At 35.5% G+C, this 23,665-nt stretch overlaps 1 protein-coding gene across 8 annotated transcripts in view; it reads right to left on the bottom strand.

Annotated features, from left to right (window-relative positions):
• Positions 1–23,665, bottom strand: part of PAM (peptidylglycine alpha-amidating monooxygenase) — a 144,490-nt gene that overhangs the window by 12,029 nt on the left and 108,796 nt on the right. For 4 of the 8 annotated variants that reach the window (XM_084503289.1, XM_084503292.1, XM_084503290.1 and 1 more), the window contains exons 15-17: positions 13,750–14,055; positions 8,433–8,562; positions 152–268 (exon numbers count right to left, since the gene is read on the bottom strand). In XM_084503289.1, coding sequence (XP_084359415.1) covers positions 152–268; positions 8,433–8,562; positions 13,750–14,055 — 553 coding nt within the window. The remainder of the gene's footprint in view (positions 1–151; positions 269–8,432; positions 8,563–13,749; positions 14,056–23,665) is intronic. The other 4 variants (XM_084503293.1, XM_084503294.1, XM_084503296.1 and 1 more) reach the window with 1 other exon arrangement.

Here is a 23,665-nt window from a genome sequence, read left to right as displayed (position 1 = left end):
TTTAGTTGTTCAAATAAACACAAAATCATATAATGTAATACAAAACAGACATGTGAAAATGGCTTGGTGACTTTTGAGGCAAAATATGTAGAAATTGTAATAGTTCTATTAATAAAAACAACAACAACAAAAAGAAAAACAAAAAACTTACAGACTTTTGCCTGTGGAATGCAGCAATTTTGCAGTACTTGGATTCAGGACAAGAATTGTGTTCTGTTCAATTGGTCCAAGTCCTCTTTGTTGGTAAACAAATTTGCTGTCAAAAGAACTACACAAAAATATGTAACACAAAGACAGCATTAGAGAACAGTCCAATGATGACCACTACACATGCAACTTCAAGTTAGGTTTTGTAGTTTAATTCCAGTGTGGGTTACTAGCACCTTTTGTTTTGTTTTTAAATAAGCATTGTAACATTGTATGATCATAAGGGTTCTAATGTTGGGATGTCTGCATTTCCTACTGAAGTTATGACTTCCTAACTAAAGGAGTACCAAATCATCTCAGCAATAATTAAGACAATCCCAAAGCAAGCAAGCAAACAAAAAAAAAATCAATTTTTTTTAAGTTGTTAGTTTGCTTTTTTATTTACTGTGGCAAGTTAGAGGTGGGAAATAAAACAATTTAGTAAGAACATAGCAAGAACATAGCTATAGAACATAGCTAATCAGCAGGGCAAAATTACCTCTATGAACTTGTATACTTTGTACTAAGGTAGGCTGTGTTCATGCTTTTTTTGTTTTTTGTTTTCTTTGCAAACATAATTTGTTATTTTGCCAGAACCTGCTACAGTAACATTCAGATCTTAAGGTTCTAATCCTTAAGAACCTGTGCCCTTGCAAGAAACTAAAGGACATGAGATGTGTTTCTCTTAACCCCACAACTCCACATGTAATTTTCAAGGTACATGGAATATATTAATAGAAACATTTAAACATGCTGCTATATAATTCAGACATAAAGAATGAGCATTGCTTAACCTTCTAGAATGCACTGGCCAGGTGTAAAATTATCATGCACTTAACAAAGAATAGTTTAGTCATCTGTACCCGTACAGAGAAGCTGGCTATTACAGTAGCCTGTTGAAATGTGTTCAGCCTTCAGTGAAGGTAAATAGAGCACGTAAAACATTTTGAAAAACAATTAAGCCTAAATGTTGGAAAAGGATATTTGATTATGGATAAAAAACACGTGAATGCATGACACACTCTTCCCTCCTGTCTTATATTTTTAAAGCTGTTTATTAATCCCCCCAAGATAAATCCAGCTATGACTGATGCAACTTGGTAAACAGGAACACGATTTTTAGTCACAGACCAGACTATGAATAAAGCTATTAAAACTTTATATGGTACAGTACTGGTAGCCCAGCCTCTCCATAACATTAAATATTTACATGTCTAGAATTTTCAATGCGGAAAGGCAATACTGGTTTCATATATAACCAGAAAAAATCTGACAGAATGTGTTCTAATTCTTCCATGGGCTACAATTAGAAATAGTGTTTAGGTATTATCTTTATCTATGGTAACTATCTGTGCCTATTTCTTCAGCCTCTGACAGGAATCAATATACCCTTGTCACTGTGACTGGTTACACACAAGGCATTACTAAATCTCTCTACTGCACTGTCCTGAACACTCTGCCGTGATGCTGTGATGAGACACACAGAATGGTTGAGGTTGGCAAAGACCTCTGGAGGTCATCTGGTGATAACCCCTGCTCCCACAGGACCAGCAGGTTGACCAGGACCATGTCCAGATGGCTTCTGAAGATCTCCAGGGAGGGAGACTGCCCCAGGCTTTCTGGGCAGCTTGTGTCACCCATACAGCGAGGCAGCACTCCTGGTGTTCAGAGGGAACCTGTGCTCCTGTCTGTGCCCACTGCCTCTTGTCATGGCACAGGGCACCACTAAAACGAGCCTGTCTCCATCCTCTCTGCACCATACCTTCATGTATTTCTACACATCAACAGCTGAACCTCCTCCAGGCTGAACTGTTGCAGCCCTCTCAGCCTCTCCTCACAGGAGAGGTGCTCCAGCCCCTTCGTCACTGTCATGCACTGTACACCAGGTGTGGCTTCACCAGCACTGTGTAGAGGAGAAAGGCCACCTCACCCCTGTTGATCTGCAGGTAGTACTCTGCCTAGTGCAGCCAGGAACAATGTTAGCTTTCTTGGTGGCACAGACACATTGATGGCATGTAGCTAACAAGGGTACTACATTGTGTGCTACTGATACACAATGCCATACTGATATTTATTTGCTTATTTAATGACGGCCCAGTAGATTTTGGTTTTTATCATTATTGAAAGTTATATTCTAAGGCAAGTTATTTTGTTTTCAAGCGTTGTTTTTATTTATTTATTTTTTTAAAACAAAAACAAACAAAAGATCCAGTAACAAAAGCTCCCACAAAATTAAAAATAAAAAAGCCCCAACCCACAATGCTTTTCAGTAAATGACAGGGGCCCAGGAATCTAACACTCCTAAGGTACAGATGACCACAACTGTAAGACCAACACTGGACAGATTGAACGAATGTTTGGCAGCAGAACAGAAGCTTCTGAGGTGCTTGGCTTATGTTATACCTTTATGTATGCATGCAAATAACTGGGCTTAGAGTCAAATATTTTACTCCAACACATGGATGATTTTTCTCCTTTCCACAGCTGCATGATGAATGCTTGCTTGCTAGCTATTTACCTTTGCTAAAATGTTTTAGTTTATCTTACGTTAATGGATATGGATGAAAACAACCTTTTTAGGCTCAAGCTCTGTGAAGACTATTATTATTAATCAGCACAGCTAATCACAGATGAGAATCTTAGCGAGGGTAGGTATTGTACAGAAACAGCAACAGCAATAACAAGAAGGAAACAAGATTCTACCTCTTTGCAGAACTGACTAGGTAGACAGTTTAAAAACTGATTGTTTTTCCTTATTATTATTCCTGATCCTAGTAACGGTCCTGTCCAGACTTCTAAGCATTTCCTGTTAACAACTACCCAGCTCTGCTGGGAACCGAGTGCTTTCAGCATAAGTATGAGATTGCATGGTATTTTCAGCAAAGGAAGCTTAGTGAACTTTGAAATGAGGTTATGGGACTGATCTTTTGTGTGTATTCTCCCTGACAAATATCTTTTTCTAGCAGTAAGACTGGTATGCTAGAGAGTCACTCTTTCCTTTCCAGGGCTTATGAACATTTTCCAAGCTATTCTGTGCTTCTTTGTTTTATTTGATAAATGAGGACCCAGACTACACTGACTCTTTCTAGCTTAAAAGAAGCAAAAGCAGACCAAGAAAAGAATTAAAACCTTACTGTTGTATGTCATATTACTCTGCTCTCAGCATGGCTTTCTAATAGGTTCTAAAGTTTCATGTTAACGGACAACTGAAACATGCTGCATCTGTCACAACTTCTAATTTCAAGCTCCAATACAATTTCATAGCATGTTTTCTACTTCAGCTGGCCACTTCACACTAATGCAAACAATTTATTGCTACATCTGCTTTTCTTCTGGTGTGCTACATATTAAAATCTAGATGGACCACCTGATCTCATAAACCTTGAAAGTATAAGCCTGAGCTCTACTCTTAATCAATAATCCATCACCACTGTGTCATCGTGCTCAGCCTAAATTAACCTACCTAGCTTGTTAAGAATGCAGCAGCAGATGTTCAAGAATGCATTATATATTCTGTATTATGTCTTTTATAAGTTGCACACATGGTCAATCATTTCTCATCACAAATTCCAGAAGAATTCTCAGCTGATTCATTGCTCAGCCTGTTGAATAGTTCATATATATATATATATAATAGTTTATATTTATATATAAACATTTACATTTTGAATAGCACACACTGAATATGGTACGAAAGACATAAAACTGAGGACAGTGTGTGGTAAAAGAAGATGACTCATTAAAGGAGTATTTTTTATTATTTTTTTTTTAACCATGCCCAGAAGGAATGTTAGAGCCGCTGAAAAGCTGATACTATATTACAGAGCTTGTCATTTTGTAACTGTTTTTGCTCTCTAAAGCAGACTGAAGTTGCCTTACAGGAGCACAGACCATTCATCCAGCTATATTTAGTTGAATGAGGATCCAGCTTTTATGGCATATATTAATAATGCATTGGAAACATTTGCACAGTGCCTAACAGCACAGATAATTTTATTTTATTTTATTTTTAATTTGTTTCTGTACTGTGACAGAAGCACTGAAACAGAGAAAATATATTCTGGGCTTTCAGGCTCAACTCATGTTTATGTTTTGCCGAGGAATATTATACTTTGTTACTTGTGTATTTGCTGCTAATGATAAACATTAACTTACAAGCCTGATAACTTCTTATCCCTCTTCTACATATAAAAGCCATGATAATTCCCTTTCAAAATAATCTTTTTCTATTCCTTCTTAATGAAAAATAAGAACAGATACGTTACTTTTTTTTTTTTTTTTTTTTTTTCAGCACAGCCCATGAAACAGTCCCCAAACTATTTCATATGCGCATGAAATAAATGAAAATAGAAAGGGAGGCTCACTGGCTGAGCACACAAAAGTATGCATATTTCCTATGCAACAAGATTTGGAACAAATATTTATCTTCAGTCATGTTTTCAACATACATTGTTTTAAAATCACTCTAAATATAGGCCCACAGAATTTTTAGTTTATCTATTTTAAGGGCTCCTAACAGCACTAGGCTTCACAGAATCGCAGAATGGCTCAGGTTGGAAGGAACCTGAAAGACCATCCAGCTCCAACCCCCTGCCATGGGCAGGGATGCCACCCACAATATTGGGTTGTTCAGGGCCCCATCTGGCTTGGGCTTGAACACCTCCAGGGATGGGGCATCCACAGCTTCTCTGGACAACCTGTGCCAGTGCCTCACTTCCCTCTGAGTGAAGAATTTCTTCCTAACTTTTAATCAAAATCTCCCCTCTTTTAGTTTAAAACCATTCCCCCTTGTCCTGTCATTATCTGACTGAGCAAAAAGTCACTCTCCGTCTTTTTTATAAGCCCCCTTTAAGTATTGAAGTGTTGCCATAAGGTCATTCCAGAGCCTTCTCTTCTTTGGGCTGAACAGCCCCAGCTCTCTCAGTCTTTCTTCATAGAAAAGAAATAAATTTCATATGAACTATTCAGCTATGCTCCACAAGAGGAAGAATAAAACAACACTTGAGAACAAAACAAGTGAATCCTTAAGTGAATCAGGATTCTACACATAGATATCTTCAGTCAGGATGTTTTACTTTTTTCCAACTCCAGTCCGTGCATGATGGCAAATAGGTGAGCCTCCACACTAAACTCACGTGCAGATTAACACGTGATATTTTACAATTACTACGTGGAAACATTTAGCACATTTCATAAAATAACCAGGTTAATTAACAATTGACAGAAAGAAGCTGTCAGCTGTTAGCTCTAAGGTGCTAGCTCAAGGCTGACTACTCAGTGGCAGACAAACGAGTGAATACAATGTTATACACTATTCAGAAAGAACAAAGAATGGAAGAGAGAAGGTGCTTTAAACCTATAACCCTGAAGCATACTTCCTTTCCCCCATTTCAGGAAGTAAGAACTAGAAGAAGATATAGAGATGACAGTAATAATGATGAATTATTTTGATATAAAGGGGACCAAATGCACTGGGACTCTCATGGAAATACCTCACTGGAAATGAGGGAACTGATAGGGATATTAAAGAAGCTCAAAGAAATTATGAGTGTCAGGAGAAGATAAACTGGAAATGATTGTGTATTGTTGGCAGAAGCAAAATGATGAACATAAAATGAGTGATGAGGTAGCAGGTGCAATACTTTTAAGACAAGGTCTTTTTCACACTTAGTGCAACAGTCAAAATGCAGAACTCACTGGTAAGGGTGTAAAGGTTTTATACAAGTTCCAAAACCATAAATAACCTGGCACATTTATTGGTGGGGAAACTCCCTAGAGATTATAAACATAAGTAGTTTTTTGTTTTGTTTTGCTTTCTTCCCCTCCTAGGAAGTCCCTTAGTCAAGCTTCTAATACTCAGAATATGGGCATCTGCTGTTGTCCAGGACTTGACTGGAATAAGTCAATCTTTAGTGTGATCCAGCACAGGTATTGGGTACATCAATTTCTAGATTTCAGACCACAACTCTGATCCTCTGCACCCGCACCATAAGAAGTTTTTGTTTTATTTAGAATCACAGACTCATAGATTGGTTTGGAGGGGACCTTAAAGACCATCTAGTTCCAACCCCCCTGCCATGGGCAGGGACACCTCCCTCCAGACCAGGCTGCCCAAAGCCCCATCCAGTCTGGCCTTGAGCACCTCCAGGGATGGGGCATCCACAGCTTCTCTGGGCAGCCTGGGCCAGTGCCTCACCGCCCTCAGAGTAAGAAATATTTCTACCTAATATCTGATCTAAACCTACCTTCTTTCAGCTTAAAACTACTTCCCCTGGCCCTGTGACTACAGGCTCTGGTTAAAAGCCTTTCTCCTTTTTATAAGCTGCTTTTATACACTGGAAGATGGTTATATTGTCTCACCAGAGCATTCTCTTCTCCAGGCTGAACAACCCCAACTCTCTAAGCCTCTGTGCACAGGAGAGGTGCTTCAGCCCTCTGAACATTCCTGTGGCTTCCTATGGACCTGCTCTAACAGGCCCATGTCCTTCTTGTGCTGGCCACGATCCTTTCGATGCAGCCCATCAGGATACAGCTGGCTTTCTGGGCTGCAAGTGTACATTGCCAGCTCGCATCCAATTTTCCATCTACCAGTATTCCAAGGTCCTTCTCTGCAGGGCTGCACTCAACCACTTCATCACCCAGACTATATTGATTGTCCTGACCCAGATGCAGCATCCTGCACTTGGCCATGTTGAACCTCATGAGGTTCACCTGGGCCTACCTCTCAAATCTGTCCAGGTACCTTCTGGATGGCATCCCTTCCCCAGTAAAGTGTTAACTGCACCACTCAGTTTGGTGTCAACCGCAAACTTGCTGAGGGTACCTGTGTCATTAATTAAGATAATAAATACTATTGGTCTCAGTATGGACCGTTGAGGGACACCACTGATTACTGGTTTCAATTTGGACATTGAGCCATGGACTAACTCTTTGGATGAGGTCATCCAGCCAATTCTTTATCCATCAAATAGCTCTTCCACCAAATTTAAAGTTTAAGTTTAACCTCTGTAGACTTCCTACAGACTGCTTGGTCCCAAACTCCAGTTTTGTGCTCTGGGCTGTGGGTATACCTCAGTTGTCAGAATCCCCCAAAATATACATTTCAGAAGTGAGAAATGAACAAAACTGCCAGATTATTTTCAAATGTTTTTTCAATACTTTCTTCAATGACGCAAAGAAGAAAATTTATATTCATCTGTAGGAGGATGAGAAAAAACAAATCAATACCAGCTTTTAGTTGAAGATTGAGTAATACAAGTTGCAGTATGCATCATCCTTTCAAGTTTGACAGTCTACACTTGCATACTCTTGAGCTGGAGAGATCACTGATACCATGCACAAGAAACTTAAATGATTGCCTTACCTTCTACATTACATTACTTAGCCAAAAAACAACTGATTTTTCTCCACAGAAGAGTATTCTAAGCATCATTTTACTATAACACTGAGAAAGCTGCCTCCTCTAATTTTCAGAAAATATCTTCTCTTAAAATATATTCATCAAGAGTTGGAAAAAAAACACCATACTGTTTAGCCTTGTAAGTATCAAGAACAGATACTTAGAAGAAAGATTTTAAAAGCACACTTACAAAGAGTACTATATAGTATTCTGTTATAAACTAGCATTAATTACTCCCAGTGTTCTGTTGCAGTTTCACGAAGTGTTTTTTTTTTTGGCAACTAAATGGTTAGATATACTGTTTAAAAGCTGAAAGACATAATGAGATATATTCCAGGTCTCTGGAATGTTCTGCTTTTAAAATAATAAATAGCCAACATAAAATCTTGATTTTGTGATGACACTAGTTTTTAATGATGAAAGTCTGTTTTGAATGAATGCTCTACATGCCCCCCATCCCTCCCATTTGTTTTTTTCAGCACTGAAGCTAGCTTTGCATGTCTTAAACCCAAGTATTAATAGTAGTGTACCTTACTAAAACAGCATTCTCCCCAACCTATTGTTCCAGCCGAAGACATGGACAAGCAGGGATAAGTTTTGGGACATAATGTACAATATTTTTTTTTCTCTGGAGACATATTCTTACTGTCTAAAGATCTAGCAACCCTATAGCCCTGACGACGTCAGTCAACACTTAAATTCTGAGTCTCCTGAAGGCACTTTCAGCCAAAGAGCTGAATCTTAAACAGAAAGGAACTGCAATCTATTTTGTTTCTTTGAGAAGATGCACAAGATATATACACTAAATTGACCTTTTAACAAGCCATTCTGCAAAATGTCTACTTACTTTTCATCCCAAACATGATCACCTCTGTGGAAGACAACTAAGTTATTTTCAAGGTCCAGAGCCAAGCCAGAAACTTGGCCCAGCTTGAGGTCTAACCCAGGCCACTCCACAGCCTCTTCTATGTGGAAATCTGACCAAAGAAACGAACAACGACAAAAAAAGGCAGACATTAATGTAGCACATTTATACTAATAAAACACACACGCACACACATACAAAAGAAAGAATATAAATCTGGTTAACTGGCTTTTTGCATGTATGGACATACTCTTGCATGCAGAATTTCCATGAATGCATTGCAATTTAATTCCAAGCATAGCTTTATGCTTTTTAAGTAAAGCATGCACAAACATTGGTATCCTGCTAGTAGTCTGGAAGGACGATAGAAACTTCACAGCTTTGTTAATACTTTCTAATATTGGTTGATTGGTTGATTACAGAAACATACAAATACTATCCAAAATAAGCAAGCAAATTTAAATAATAACCTATCAGTATTTTATTTAAAAAGCATAATGGAAGAATAGGAATCACTAGTCTATCTATAAATCTGAAGTGGCTGATTCACAACTTTTTTCAAAAAAGTTTTTAACACAAAGAAAAGAAAACCACAATGCAGAGAAGCAAGATAAACAGCAAGATAAACAGCAAAGAGAAACAAATAAAATAGTACTTTTGTGAAGTTTCTTCTCCTATGACATTTCTTAAAACAAACATATGCATTAATTAGCTGTAGTTAGTGTTTGTATCCTAATGCAAAGATTACAGGCATGAATAGGAAATAGATGTCTAAACCTGATGAAAGAAATGAAGGAGGGTATCTGTCACTGTTTATGTATTAGGGCACTTTTTAAGAACATATGCTGGAAGTTTTTGAATAACACAAATGTGATTTTCACACTAAGCCAAAAATACAGGATTTAGCAAGGGAACCACTACTAAAAAAAATGGATACTTTCTGTTTTTGTCTTAAGTAGTAAAACTCCTCAATGAAGGGAGAAAAATATAGCTGCAAATTAAGATTAAAAAAAGACTGAAATCAGACTTTTAAAAAAAAAGTTTGCTTCAAGCTAAGTATGCTTTATATAAAAGTAGACTTACAATGATTAAATGTGTGAACAGAGATGTCCAAAACTTGGAAAAGCAGCAGAATGTTGGCTGCAAGGATTAATTTCTTACAAATAGACTGCTTAATATGCAATTTGAAAGAGGTTGGTCTGGATTGCTCTTGCATTATTGACAGATAATTGAACTGTATTCCCCAAAATAAAAAATACAACCACAAGAAAAATGTTACTAAAACTGATAAAACAAGAAAGAAAACAAAATCTGTTAAGAAGCTTTCTATATGTTAGAAAATCCATCACTCCTTTCTTTTGGATGTGAATTTATTCAACATAATTCAGATATTTCTAAGGTAAAGGCTTTGTATGTAGGTACACACTGACAAATTGAAGGTGAATAGAAAAGAGTTTTTTTTGCAGTTATCTGAAACTGGAGTTGTTCCAGTAGTATTCAAACTGTCTGCTAGCATCTTTTTTGGTATTTTCAGTTTTGCAAATTTTAGCTCAACCTGAAGTTTGTGTATTTTGCTGTGATCCTCAAAACCAATCATTGGGGTACAACCTAGCCACATGTAATACTACATACAATCTCCATTCACAGAGTGCTGAAAGATCAGTGTTTTGAAACAAGTTCTCAACACAAATTACCCAAGGAATACAAGAGGCTTCACTTGGAAGTGTTATTCTCATGAAAGGAAAAATAAAAAGGGACAATATCCCCAAAATCTTAATCGCAACCTCTGCAACCCGGCTTTCTGGTAAGTGTAATTCCCACTTCCTTTTTACTTGGAAGAGATGCAGTCTGAGGAGAAAAAGCAAACGTGGTGGAGGAAAAAGTATTTTCTACAATCTACACAGGGAAAAGAGAAAAACAGTGCTGAAAACTTAGCACAGACTAGGAGATATTTTACCTTTGTAGTTCTAGATACCTAGCTGTGAGTAGCTAACAGAGAAATTCTGTTGGCTAAAGCAAACCTAAGACAAATCTAAGATAGTCACCACCAGTGAATATAAAAAAGCAATCAGAAAATTCAAAACCAAGAATCCTAATGCAGCAGTTTTAGGTGAAAAAAAGTTCCAAACTAAGAGAGGATAAAAATAAAATTAAACATATTCATAAAAACCACAGTACTTTGGTACTGTTGAGTTGGTAGCAGCAGGTGCAATACCAGGTATGTTCACCTGTATCAGGACACCAGGATTTTGTAAGCAATAAAAGGACAGAAAGCCAGTGTCTGCTTCATCAGTTGCTAAAAGTTAGCCTGCATGAAACTTACATACATTTAATGTTTCAGTGCCCCGTGGTCATTGAGACTTTTCCCAAAAACATAGAAAAATTAAAGTCTCAATACAGAAAGCCTGTATTTTGTCCTTTGTAAAATTCAGTTTCCAAAAAGGCATGCAGAATACACAATTTTTATAGGACAAAAATATTTCTCATAGATGAAAACATTAAAATCATAGAATCATTTAGATTGGAAACACCCTTCAGAATGAAGTCCGAACATCAAACAGTGTAATATAGTCTAATTACAAGAACTCAAGCTACACAACCTTTGGATTTTCTCAGTTTTTCAGAACTGGTTTACTGTTATTTTTTCTTGTTCATGTACAGGTTTCATATTGAAAGTCCTTCCATGAAGGGAATTAACTTTTTACATAAGCTTACTTACTAAATGTATGTATCATATATTCATATATCTAAGACTGGTTGTTAATTCCCTGCAGAACTAAGTAGTCCATAGACCTTAGTTCTATATATATGAAACCAAACACAATTACATTTCCCTATTAAAACAAATTAAAGTTACTTTTTCAAGTATATAGATACACAATCATTGCTTTTGTTGTAAATGAGATTTCTAAACTAAAAGATCAGATCTTCTATACTGTAATTTAGAGTAATTCATTTGGTTCAATAAAACTCTTAAGAATTAAATAGCATTAAAACACGCAAGTCAGATTTTAATCTCCCTACAAGTGAAAGTCTAAAGCCCCTATTTATTAGTAAAATTGCAACTTACTGTCCGTAAATCCCTAGCAGCTATTTTTTGTTCTTATCTACAAGTTTTATTCATTTACTCCCTGCCATCAGAGTAGTCATTTATATTTTGACAAATGTAAATAAGCACTGTAAAAGGAGTTTTAAAACTTGGAAAATTATACTTCTTGCTGTAATTAGAAGGTGTAATTGTACCAGTTGCAGTGATGTTGAACAACTCGCTTGACTAGTGTTCACTCACAGGGTGGTAATATAACAGCAGTACAGGAAGGTTATAAGTAGTATAAAGTTATACACATAATATGTATAACAATCTTAATTAATGTATTGTTTGCTTGCTATTTCAGGTCTGTTACATGTTAGAAAAATGAGGATTTCTAAGACTAAAAATGTTAAACTTTTGGAATTCTGGTAATTACTAAATAGTTAAATGAAGTTAATACTATAATTTAACACAAGCCAGTCTTCCTTTTTTTTTTTTTTAATTCAATTTAACAAATAATTTTATGAAGGGTGCAATTATTTTTTTTTAAATTAAATCAAGACAACATAAAACCACTTCACATTCCACTCTTTCCTCCTTTAAATGAAAATCTGTTAGAGAAGCAGGTTTGTATTCTTCTAATATGTAAAATTCCAAAACAGAATTTAAACGTATGCTTGAAGATTTTTTGCAATAAAAGTTCTTTTGCCAAAAGATGGCGCTGATAGCTTCTGAAGTTCAGAATTTCTGTAGTTAGTATCAGAAACATTGGAAAAGAATGCTAAGATTATTTCAGTTTTGCTTTTTGCTGTATCTCATTTCAGAGTCATTTCAAAGTCCATTTATTAGCACTCCACCAACAAATTCCCCCACCAGATGAATATATAACTACTAAAGTAGCAGAGCAAACAATTTCTACAGTCAGAATTCATGCCATATGGTGTTGCAACTTAGGTATTTATTCAGTTCACTGACACTCCCTTTTCTGAATCAGTTAAAACAAAGAATTTTCTTAGCTTTTTTCCTCTCTACACATCACATATGATTATTTTGAGGTTAACAAACTTTTTTTTTTTTTTTTTTTTTTTTTTTTTTTCCAGAAACATACATATTACTCTTCCAATCATTTAATTCCAGCATTGCCTATGGAATTTTTTATGATTATCACTTGTCAAGGCACATGATAACATTGCGCTGGTTTTTTTGCTTCTATGCCAATACTTTGATAGGTTCTCATTTAACCAACTAAAACAATACAATGTTGGAAAGTCCTCATTTTTGGCCTTCTGTTAAATACAAGCCCAGAATTAAACTGAATTTGAATACTGTGACAGAATCTCATGTAAACAGAGATACTACATATTCACATTTTGAACAGAAATAAAAATCAAATGGATGACATATGATGTGTATTTGTATACTACAGTACTTGGAAACATCAAGCTGGTTGGTTGCAACATAAAAGCAAGCATGTGTTGCTACAGCTTATGCATACAGATGACTTGCATGCATACGTATTTTTTTTATGAGATACTTATCACATACTGTATTATCTGGCTTTCCACATTAGCAAGACTAAGCACAATCAATATCACACAGACGAAAATGCAAGTAAAACAAACACAACACTTCCACGGTTTCTGCTGTCATAGAAACCTGAAGGGAATGAATTATAATCCTAGTATAATAAAACAGCCAGCCCAAGAATATTAGGATAGCCAAAGCCAATTTGAAATGAATATGCACCATGTTTTTCTTCTGAAGAATTTTTCATGACTCTTCTGAATGAGAGAAAAACAGCCGATAGGATTACAGCAATAAACCTCATAAAATCTTGTGTCTGACAAACCAAGGTAAATCAGAAAGCTCATAAAATACATAGGTTATCCCAGTGATCATTTCACAATCATTAATCGTATTAAAAAAATCCATGGTCCCTGACTTTTATATTCTCTTGTGTTTTGCTTGTTTTATAATTGATATGTTTTATAATTGATACCAAATAATTAAGTACAAGTCTTGAGAGTGGAAAAAATACTCTATATTCCAAACAGTACTGGCATTCTGCTATTGGTATACGTTCCTTCTTCACATAGAGAAAAGAAGCCACTGAAACAGCTATAAAAGAAAGGCAGAATATTTCCATAATTAGAAAAGCCATTATGTAAAATACTTCCAAGCATCAATTGATATTCCCTTCAGATTTTGCTAATGTGGATCACAGCTCTTACATTGCATTTCACTGTATAAAATTAACCCCTAACCCACCTCCTGTATGTTCTTTATCCCAGCTTCCCTCACCATGCTTAGGATGCTGTAAAGAGAAATGTCTGCTTTCTGGTGGCCTCAGAGTAGACTCTAATCTGTGAAATTTGTGAATTCTGTCTCTTACAAGAATAGCATTGTCCCTCTCATCATGATTTGTGATTTCTCTGGCAAGGTCCTTCTTTTGGACTACATTAGCAATCTCAGCTACAAGATCTGTTTCTGCCTTTTCTGTAGGGTTTTGCTTATGCACACGAGCAACATCTTCCCTTTCTCCTAGCAGCTTGGAAAGAAGTGAATAGAAATCACCTGTACAGAAAAGAGAAAAGATAAGAGGAAAGGAAGGAAAACAAACAAACAAACAAACAAACAAACAAAAAGAACAAAAAAAACACACACAAAACAATTATAACAGATCAAATTGTTTTAGAAAACTTCAGCAAAGCACATGTAACATAACTAGTCAAACAATCGTCAGTCGTAGCATTAGAGTGAACTGTGTCTTAGGAATTGAATGAGCCAAGTCTGTGGTATAAAAAGATAATGTCAAATCATTATAATCTTCATTTACATAGAACAGTCCACTTTTACCTGACATTTTGCCATCAAAAAATCATTACCTCTGTGCAGATGTTCTTGAGGAAGAAAAAAAAAGGGTGAGCATAATTTCAGAAAATAATATTTATGACACAATTATCTAGATTTGCCAGGTTACTGCTGCATTATTCTATTTTTATATAATAGAGATGCAAAAACTCCACAGTTTTATCAATTTACTCACTCATAAAGACAATCATATACTTAGATGCATGTCAAACTATATTCCTTTGAAATCTGTCATCAAATAAGGAGCTTAGGCTGAAAGAAAACAAACCTTTACAGATCTTATACAGCATACTGCTGAAAGAAGACTGCCTAGTGAAACTCTGAGTGGTCCACTACATTTTTGATGCACCAATTTGGTCTGGGTTCTTCCCCTCCTCTCCCCACAAACAGTAACAGCCATCAGCCATGATATCAGCTGGCAATGCAGGGAACAGTACTTTGTCAAGTTGCTTAACATGGTCATCACTATAGATTTCTTAGAAACTAATAAGCATTTCAGTAAATTCCAGAACAGCAGCTAAAAGGATACAACCTGAAATGCAATAAATACAACTTGCCTCATAAAATATACAAGTCAACTGAACTGTTTTTGAAGTCCATTCTCAATTCATGACATGCCTACTAACCAGCAGGTTAACAGTATAAACCCTACTAACAAGCAGGTACCCAACTTGTTTGAATTTACTAACCAAGAATCTTGGCTGTCTGAAACTATTACAAACTGCAGTTACACCATTGGAGTAGAATGAGTCATTCAACTCACATTTAGATTGAATTCAAATAAGTGCACTTCTATTTCATTTTAAGTACAAATCACTCATTGTTAAAAATCTGTATTATCTTATACCGATTTCAGGATATATTAAGCACTATTTAGACAAGCAAACTATAAATAATAAAATTTTCATGCAAAAAATCACACAGAATCAGAAACTATGATCTGCAGCCCAGAAATGTTGTCTTTTGGAAATGTCCTTAAGGGGGTCTGTCATGTTTATAAACAGTTTGAGTAGCCTTCTATTCCTTGCCCATGCAAATGGAATATTCCAGGTGAAAATGTCTGTCAGAAAATAATTATTGAAGTAACAGGGCCAATTTTAATGAAATTAAATGACCAAAGCAAATTAGGTAAGAGAAAAAAATGTTAAGCTATATTAAAAAAAAAGGCAATATTTGCTTCAAATATAATTATGAAGCTAGTATGCCTCAAAACCCTCATAGCGTCATTCAGCTAGTTCAACAACTGATTGAACTAGTTCAAGAAGTATGACATAATAGAAGCTTTGGATACAAAACATACATATTCTGATAAAGTTTTATAACTCTGTTAATCAAGTTTTATAGTCACTAAAAGCATCCAGGAATTGGTGCTGATATAGGAACACCTTTGGAATCTTTACTTAAGGAACAACTTTTGGTATTAAAATAGTTTTCATTGTCTTTAACTATTTTTTTTGCACCATTTTAGAAATTAAACAGAATTTGTAAGTACAAGAGTTTTTGGTTTTATCCATGGATTGAGATCTGCAGATAAGAAAACTTTTTTTATATGCAGTCATTTCTAAAGGTGAGGTTTGAATGGTAAAAGCAGTGTTCGTAATGTAACTATGACATGTCTCCCCACAGCAAGCAAGCCTGGTGGTGTTTTAAACTTCGGACCTTTTTAAGGCACCTTTAGTGCTCTTTGACCAGTTCACTCTTTCCTAGTTGCATATCAACAGTCAATTCAACAGATTAATTTGCTTGTAATTCTTTGTCACAATGAGAAAATGTGACAGTTTGTATAAAGGTTTCAGCTTCCTAACTCATAATTCATATGCTCATTCATTTTAAACAAGTTTTCCAGCTTCTTGCTTTTGCCAAAGACACCACATTCTACGTCTGATGTGTACTGTTTGACTTAGAACTATTAATTCACCCTCTAAGATTTATAGCACTTGCTGCTTTTTCTTTCTTAAAAAAAAAAAAAAAAAGAAAAAGAAAAAAGCTTTAGTTTACAAAAAAGTTTCAGTTTACCTGTCCAAAACTAGCTTTAATTACTACAAAGAATGCTGTGAAATAGGACTCAGTGGATTACGAGAACTAAGAAGAAAAGAGGAATCTAACTTAGAAACAACAAAAGTCAAGGGAAAACTGTCAGAACAAGGTGCTTTCAGGGAGAATTCCTGTGGACTTCTCAGGAACTACTAATCAGGGACTCAACTTCAAACAGGTTGATCAGATTTAGTTTACTCCCAGGACCAATCATAAGAGATGTTAGGTATTTTCAAGCACTTTTCAAGTACTGGTGTACTAAGTAAGGGAGGTTGGACAGGTCACTATCAGTGGCTGTAGACCAGGTATTTTCCAAATTTCCTGAAAGGCTTTCAGTAAGGAGCAGGGTTGTAACCACAATAGATATGAATATTCAAGAACTGCCTGCAAGTATGGAAAAGGGCATGACTCACAGAGTGAAGGTGGTGTGAAGTGCAGCTGCTCTGAAACTGTGAACTTTAGCCTAAGTAAATGTGTTTCTTTGACAAAATAAATATGAAATCCCTATACCTAAAATTCCAAAAGACATCCACGAGGCTTACAATGTATTTGCCCAACATCTCTATATGCTTGGCACAAACAGCAGGCTGAAGTCTTCTGTCAGTTTCTTGGCAACTTTACACTGCTCACAGTATTTACAAAGCGTGTAGATACCAAAGATTCCTAATTACTCAATGTAACCAACCGATTCCTGAACTCCACACATTTGAATTCCAGTCCCATATAATCTGGAACCAGGCTTTCTCAGCTTTGGTTATGAACCACAGGCAGACTCCAATAAACTTGTGAGCAGCATCATTTTAAGAAGTTATTCAGAATCCACTACAGATAACTTACAAAGAGTAGGCTCATGTTGTCTCTGATTAACTGTTGGCTCTCTGCAAAGTCGTATCCAGCAAATGTCAAAGCAAGAGCTCATGCTGCAGCTTTACATGTTTTGTAATAGCTGGAACAGCTGAAGGATGCTGCTTACCTGAAGATATTCAGTGTGAAAGGCACACCAGCAAGATGTACTGTGTTACTTGTTTGGTTTTGTTTGAGATGAGACAACCTGACCTTTAGAATGACTTGAAGACAACACGGTTGAATGAATCACTTGCTTTTGTTGAAATAACTGAAATCTAGCATGAATAATTTATTTTCTTCCAGTACTCAGTCCAGTCTCAGGGATGCTGGCTGATTAGGTGAGTTTCAGAGAGGATACTTACATGTACTTATTCTTAAGCTATCAGGACACTTCCCTCTATGTAATACAGTATAAGACGATTGGCTACAAATAGCTGGAGTTAATTCTGTTCTGGAGGAATCAAAGCTGTTAAGACCAACAACTCCAGAATTAAAAAACACAAAAGCTGTTAGTTAGTTTAACCTTAAGTTCTATGGCACTTCTATGCTAGTCAAATTCTTTTACAGAACCTGACTTGACCTTGGTGTAGAGCTGGATTAGTTGAAGACAATACAACGGTTTAGTATGTTGACCACAATGGTCTGGGTAGAATCCTGAAAGAGTTGAACTGCCCATGAATAAAACCAGACTTCTTTTTTTTCACCTCTATGTTGTAATCTTCCAGACTTTCAGAGAACAGTCTCTGTCCATGGTTCTTAAGCTTCACACCATCATGCAGTTGGAAGTACCAACTTCTTGTCTGTAGGAAGTATCTGGCCATGGTGCTGCAAGATCGAGCTAAGGGATGGATAGAAAATTCAACCTTTCAAACACCAAGACTTTTGGCAGAATGGTATCTTGCCAGGAAATAAACAGAATTGAAAGAATTGAGAGCAAAAGCCTGTCTATGGCTTATCTACATAGACAACGTACTGCTACTGCAAAGTTGATTTGTGTGATGCTACAGTTAGTTTTAACTGAAGTGTGAACACTTGCATTGAAAGTCATCTCTTTTTGAACACGTCTGATCTGATATAGAATCAGTATGACGGTCCTTCTAAACTCCAGTGTTTCAGTCTATTATGATTGCAATAAGAGACAAAACTTCATGGTTAGCTTTGGTTTTCCAAATTATATCTGAATAAAATCTAGTGTATTCTGAAAATACATCTCTGTCTTATCAGAAAATGTTTCTTTTTATCCTGTTGGTCTGGCAAAAATAGTGACTGATTTTTATTTATTTTTTTTTATTTGTTATTTTTTTTGGAAAGTCATGAAATCAGGGTCCAAATGGTATGAACTCCAACTATGACATAGCCTCATTGTAAATTTCAGCCTAATAATACCTAAGTGCTATATCAATAGTTGTATCAGAGAAATGCACCCTTTAGATGACTAACTATTCTATCAATGAAGAAATCAAAATCTGTCTGTCAATATCACCTTCATGACTGTGCCCTCATGACTGAACGCCTTCCAAATATTTATCAGTATTTGTTAAAGCAAAAGTTCCATTTTCTGTATCTGTTTAACCATGCCTTCTTTGACTTCCACATGAAGCTAGTGAGCGTGCTTGAACAGACATACATGAGATAACACTGCTGGTAGAAAAGAGAGAAGAAAAGCAGGGAAAGACAGTGCAGAAGTGTGCAAAATCCAATGTCTGTTTATTTATAGTAAGTTATATTAGACACAGTTTGACGTAACGACCCAAATCAATTTTCAAAATGTTTTCTAGTCTAATATTTTTCACAAATCCTACTGTTCTGATTTAATCTGCTGTTTTGATGAAAGCATTGGAAAGATTCCTCAGAACTAAAAACTATTAAATAAGAGTGTTTCTTTATGAAGGAATATGAAGGGGCGGAGGACAGAGGTATAACTAAGGAGGAAATGAAAACTGTTAAGTTACTCTAAAGGTTGTTGGTCCCCATCATTGTGCCCTAGGTGATGTACACTTAAAGCACAAACTGACATGTTTGAAGAAATGGAATTGCCTCTGTTCTCAAGCCATTTTAAAGCAGATTAGAGAAGAAAAATGGTGGAAGCAAAGGTTGCAAAATAGTATCATTAGCTTTGGTTGACAGTAACACAATTTTCTGTTTTGTTCTATGTCTGCATGTTCCTAAGAAGGGCTTTTACTACTATTCCAATGTAAATCTGGCTTCCTTTGTTTTTAATTCAACCATCAAAATATTTTAATATACAGATGAATACAGTTTATAAAGTCACTAGGTCGAAGGATTTTGTAACTGCAAAGACAGAGATAAGTGTTAGAGAAAACATAAAAGAACTTCCACTTAAGAACCACTCTTTGGTACAGATGGGGGTTTCTTCCCCAGCAAGTTGGAACTTGACATTCAAACCCCAAGCTGGTCACAATTTATTCTCCAGACAAAACAGTACTTCCTCAACTTCATGAGCGTATCAACATAGCAAAGTAAACTTCTGCCTGTTATTACCAGGACATATATATTTATAAATTACGGATACCTAAGTATCCTTGTTTTTGGTCATTTTTATTTAAGATCTATCATCATCATTCTTCAAGATATGCAAATTATAAGAAAGAAACATTTTGCACAGAATAAAAAAAAAAAGTATTCTGTTTAATGAGTTTTATATTTGTGCTACAGTTTTATTTGAACAACTATGAAAACAGCTCAGAATTCTCTGAACTCTTCCTAGACTAACACAATGCCTATTTTCAATTCTTCAGACACGTTGATATTATAACCAGGTTTTGCAGCTGTTCAGTGTTAAATAAATATATATTTTTTTGGCATTACATAAAATACCTAAGTGAAGCCCCTCTGTAATTCAAGAACTTAAACCATGTGTTAAACAGTGAAGACTGAAACACACAATTTAAAATAGTTTCTTTTCATGCTTGTTATATTCTTCTCCTGCTTAGGTAGCCAACCCATACCAATTGCCATGTTTTGCTTAGATCTGATGCTCCCTTTTCTACTGTGCTGAAAATGTTTTTGTAAAGATTATGAATAATCCTATTCTAACCTAATTTGAGCCTCATCTTTTATTTACAGCTTCCAGCAGAGTCTTTTAGTGCTAAAACAACAAACAGATTTTTAATCTTTGTAATTCTACTTCGCTAACTGTAAATATTGCTCTTAGTACTTCTTAGTAGCATTGTCTTCCAAGTTTTAATGCAGATACTTTTATTGTTGCACCCTATTTAAGGAACCTCATCCAATCTCTGTGCACCAAAGAAACATTCCAGGGCTAAAATATGTGGAATTTCTCTAATACTTGGCCTTAATCTAAAACACATCCATTCTATTCCATTCCACATCAATACTGGAAAATAAATTTGTCTTCTCTTTCAAACCTCATATTTTCTCCATCAACCTCAAGAATTTTAGCCATCTACCATACTGAACTCCTCCCTTTTCTTAAGAACAGCACACAAGCTAGAAAAAGTAAACTTTTAAGGTAAACTATGACAACTTTATTTTAGAAAGGAATGTAACTTATGAGTACATGTGTTGGCATAAACATACATCAGGTCTCACAGTTTGACACTATCATTACGTAATATCACAGAAACATGCTACTTCATGACTTGAAAAAATCAAGAATCTGCTTGCATGCTGATTCTGCTTTGTTTCTCCTTTCACCCCACCTCTGCTTGGAAATCATAGACATTTTCTGCTTTGTTTCTCCTTTCATCCCACCTCTGCTTGGAAATCATAGACATTTCCTCCCTTTTTCATTCTTATAAGAAGGAAACAAAACAGAGGTAAGACAGAAAGAGGAAAACTGTAAGCTCTCGTTTCACTTAAATCATTAATTTCTATCCCAGGTATTAAGAGACTTGTTTAGTATATTTTTATTGTATAAAATTTCATAGAGATGCACAAGTAAACAGAAGAATACTACACAGTAAACAGACATTTCAGCTTCTCAACTCACAGATCCTGCTACAACCTAGCAAAATATTTCTAGCAGTGTCACAAAAATGTTGGGGAAAAATATTTATCCATGTGTGGATGTGCACACATGCATGTGCGATTATAGCTTACAACAACTGAAAATGATTTAAAGATCAGGTAGGCATCCAACAGGTAATAAATACCAGAATTATATGTAACCTTAATTCACCTCCCATTTTGTATGGATTATGGTGTCACTTTTTCTTACTTGGATGCATACTATTTTTCCAAAGAATTGCTGTTTTACAATCAATGGGCAGTCCCTATTCACTATATTTAACCTCATCCAAAGAATACTCCAAGCACCCCTGAAAAAATGTTTAACTGAACAGACAGACTTCTCCTTAACATTTCTGTTAAAAAATAAATAGAAACTTTTATGAAACACACTAAATTACTTCATTACCATAGCCTGTCCCATAAAATTAGGATCCATAATTACTACTATTTTGCTAGAGATTCCAGCCAGAATTGCCATTTAGTATCCATTAATTTTGGGTGTTCACCTAGAAACGTCTCAAAAAACGATTTTACAGGATACTTAACATTGTATTTCACATCATATATTCAAACCATAACTACACTGAGTTTCAGCAGGAGCTGTCTATATGAAAGAGAGATTTAATTGTTTCTGTACAACCGATCTTACCACCAGGTCTGCAACCATGATCACAGACTTAAAGCTCTCCTTTATAAAAACTAAAATCTGTTTGTTTGTTTGCTTGTTTGTTTGTTTGTTTTTGACATCATTTTAAATATTAGTTTAAATGTAGGAGGTTTTAATAGGATTTCAGTTAACACATTCAACCGTGCAAAGGGGATAGTCTGGCTGGGACATTCAAAAAGAGATTTTGAATTCTCTTGTATTGAACTTCACCATTCAAGCTCCCGGAATAGCCTGTGTTCATAGTAATCATGAAATAATGGGGGATGAGAAAAAAAATATCCAAATGTATTGCCAATACAATTCATCAATTCTGAAGGCAAATGAATGACTTCCATGACTTCCACTTCAGATTCCAACACAACAGGCAAAATGATAGGAGCTATTTTTTGGTACTAATTTCTGAATTCCCTACGCCTGACACAATAAAAACATGTAGATTTTTATTTTTTACAGTATCACAGTAAACATTAATATAATAAGAAATAAGATGAAAACCGCTTCCTTTTTGTCAGCTGTACATGTGCAAGTAACACATACATGTGTATGCAACAAACCCTTCTGAAACAAAAAATCAACTTTGAATTTTGTTTTATAGGCTGCAAATGAATTTTCAGTTCAAGCCAGCCTTGAAATATACAAACTGTTTATGCATAATTATATTGGCTTTACTAGAAAAAATATTTGCCTTTTCTGCTTCAAAGGAAAGTTTATTACCACATCTAATGCATACAAAGTGCACTATCAAATCACGAGCCACAAGCCAACAGTTTAAATAATGCACATTTGATTTACCATCACCTGTATATTCCCTCTTGTTATTGAGAAACAACTCCTGCTGTTGTGTCTACACAGCTTTCAGGTATAGCAGCAACTGACTGTCTTGATAGTAAGGCAGCTTTACTGCTTGCATATCAAAACAAACCTACGCTGCATTATACCATACCACAGTCTATGGCAGGGATAATGTTGAGCAAACAATGAAAAACATTTAAGCCTTTTTTCTACAAGGAAAGATGAGACATCTAAAGATGTGGGAAATATTATGAAAAGATAATAGTTTTTTCAGTACTGTATCTGTTGAATCTAATTTAATTAAACTTCTCTTGATGAAAAAAAAATAATGTTTTTGTGCTGGAGAGTTTGTGCTTCAGCAGGAACAGAAAACACTCAAATATGCACAAGTGTTTAAATCAACTGCATTTCCTGCAGTAAGTAACTTTTTATGAACAGTTTATCCTTACCAGGCAATGACACTGTTGCTTCAGAAACAATATAATGAGGTCAGCTTCATTAATGCAAGTTCATTTTAATTTTGACATCAGAGGGATTTAGCTTTGTCTTCATGCTGAGTGATGATTCACTGTGTGATGAATACTACTTATTTCAGTATATTTACAGCATTTCTTAACATGCTTCTCACTGAAGATGTTGGAATCAAGAATTTAGAGTAAAAGCAATGGTAACTCCAGGAGGTATCAGTAATATAAACCAGCTACATGTAGAAGTAAATCTGCTAAAACTATGTCCAGGTAATCATGTAAATTATTAGCAAGCTGATATTATTAAACAGCATACATTTATTCTTTTTCCCTTTTGAGGCAAACACTTAAATTTAATACTAGCCACACCAAAATTTGTCCCCATCATCATCATGTATCTATCTCCCTGGATTTGCTAATATTTCCAGGGCAATGTAATTACTATTTGAATTTTAGTGAAGTAACAATGTTTATTTCAATTACCTGAAAATAAGAAGAGTAAAATGAAGTTGCT

Source organism: Aythya ferina (assembly GCF_964211825.1).
Source record: "Aythya ferina genome assembly, chromosome: Z".
In the NCBI taxonomy this organism is placed as follows: Eukaryota; Metazoa; Chordata; class Aves; order Anseriformes; family Anatidae; genus Aythya; species Aythya ferina.
Note: the sequence above shows the minus strand (reverse complement) of the source record. Positions and strands in the feature narration are given on the sequence as shown.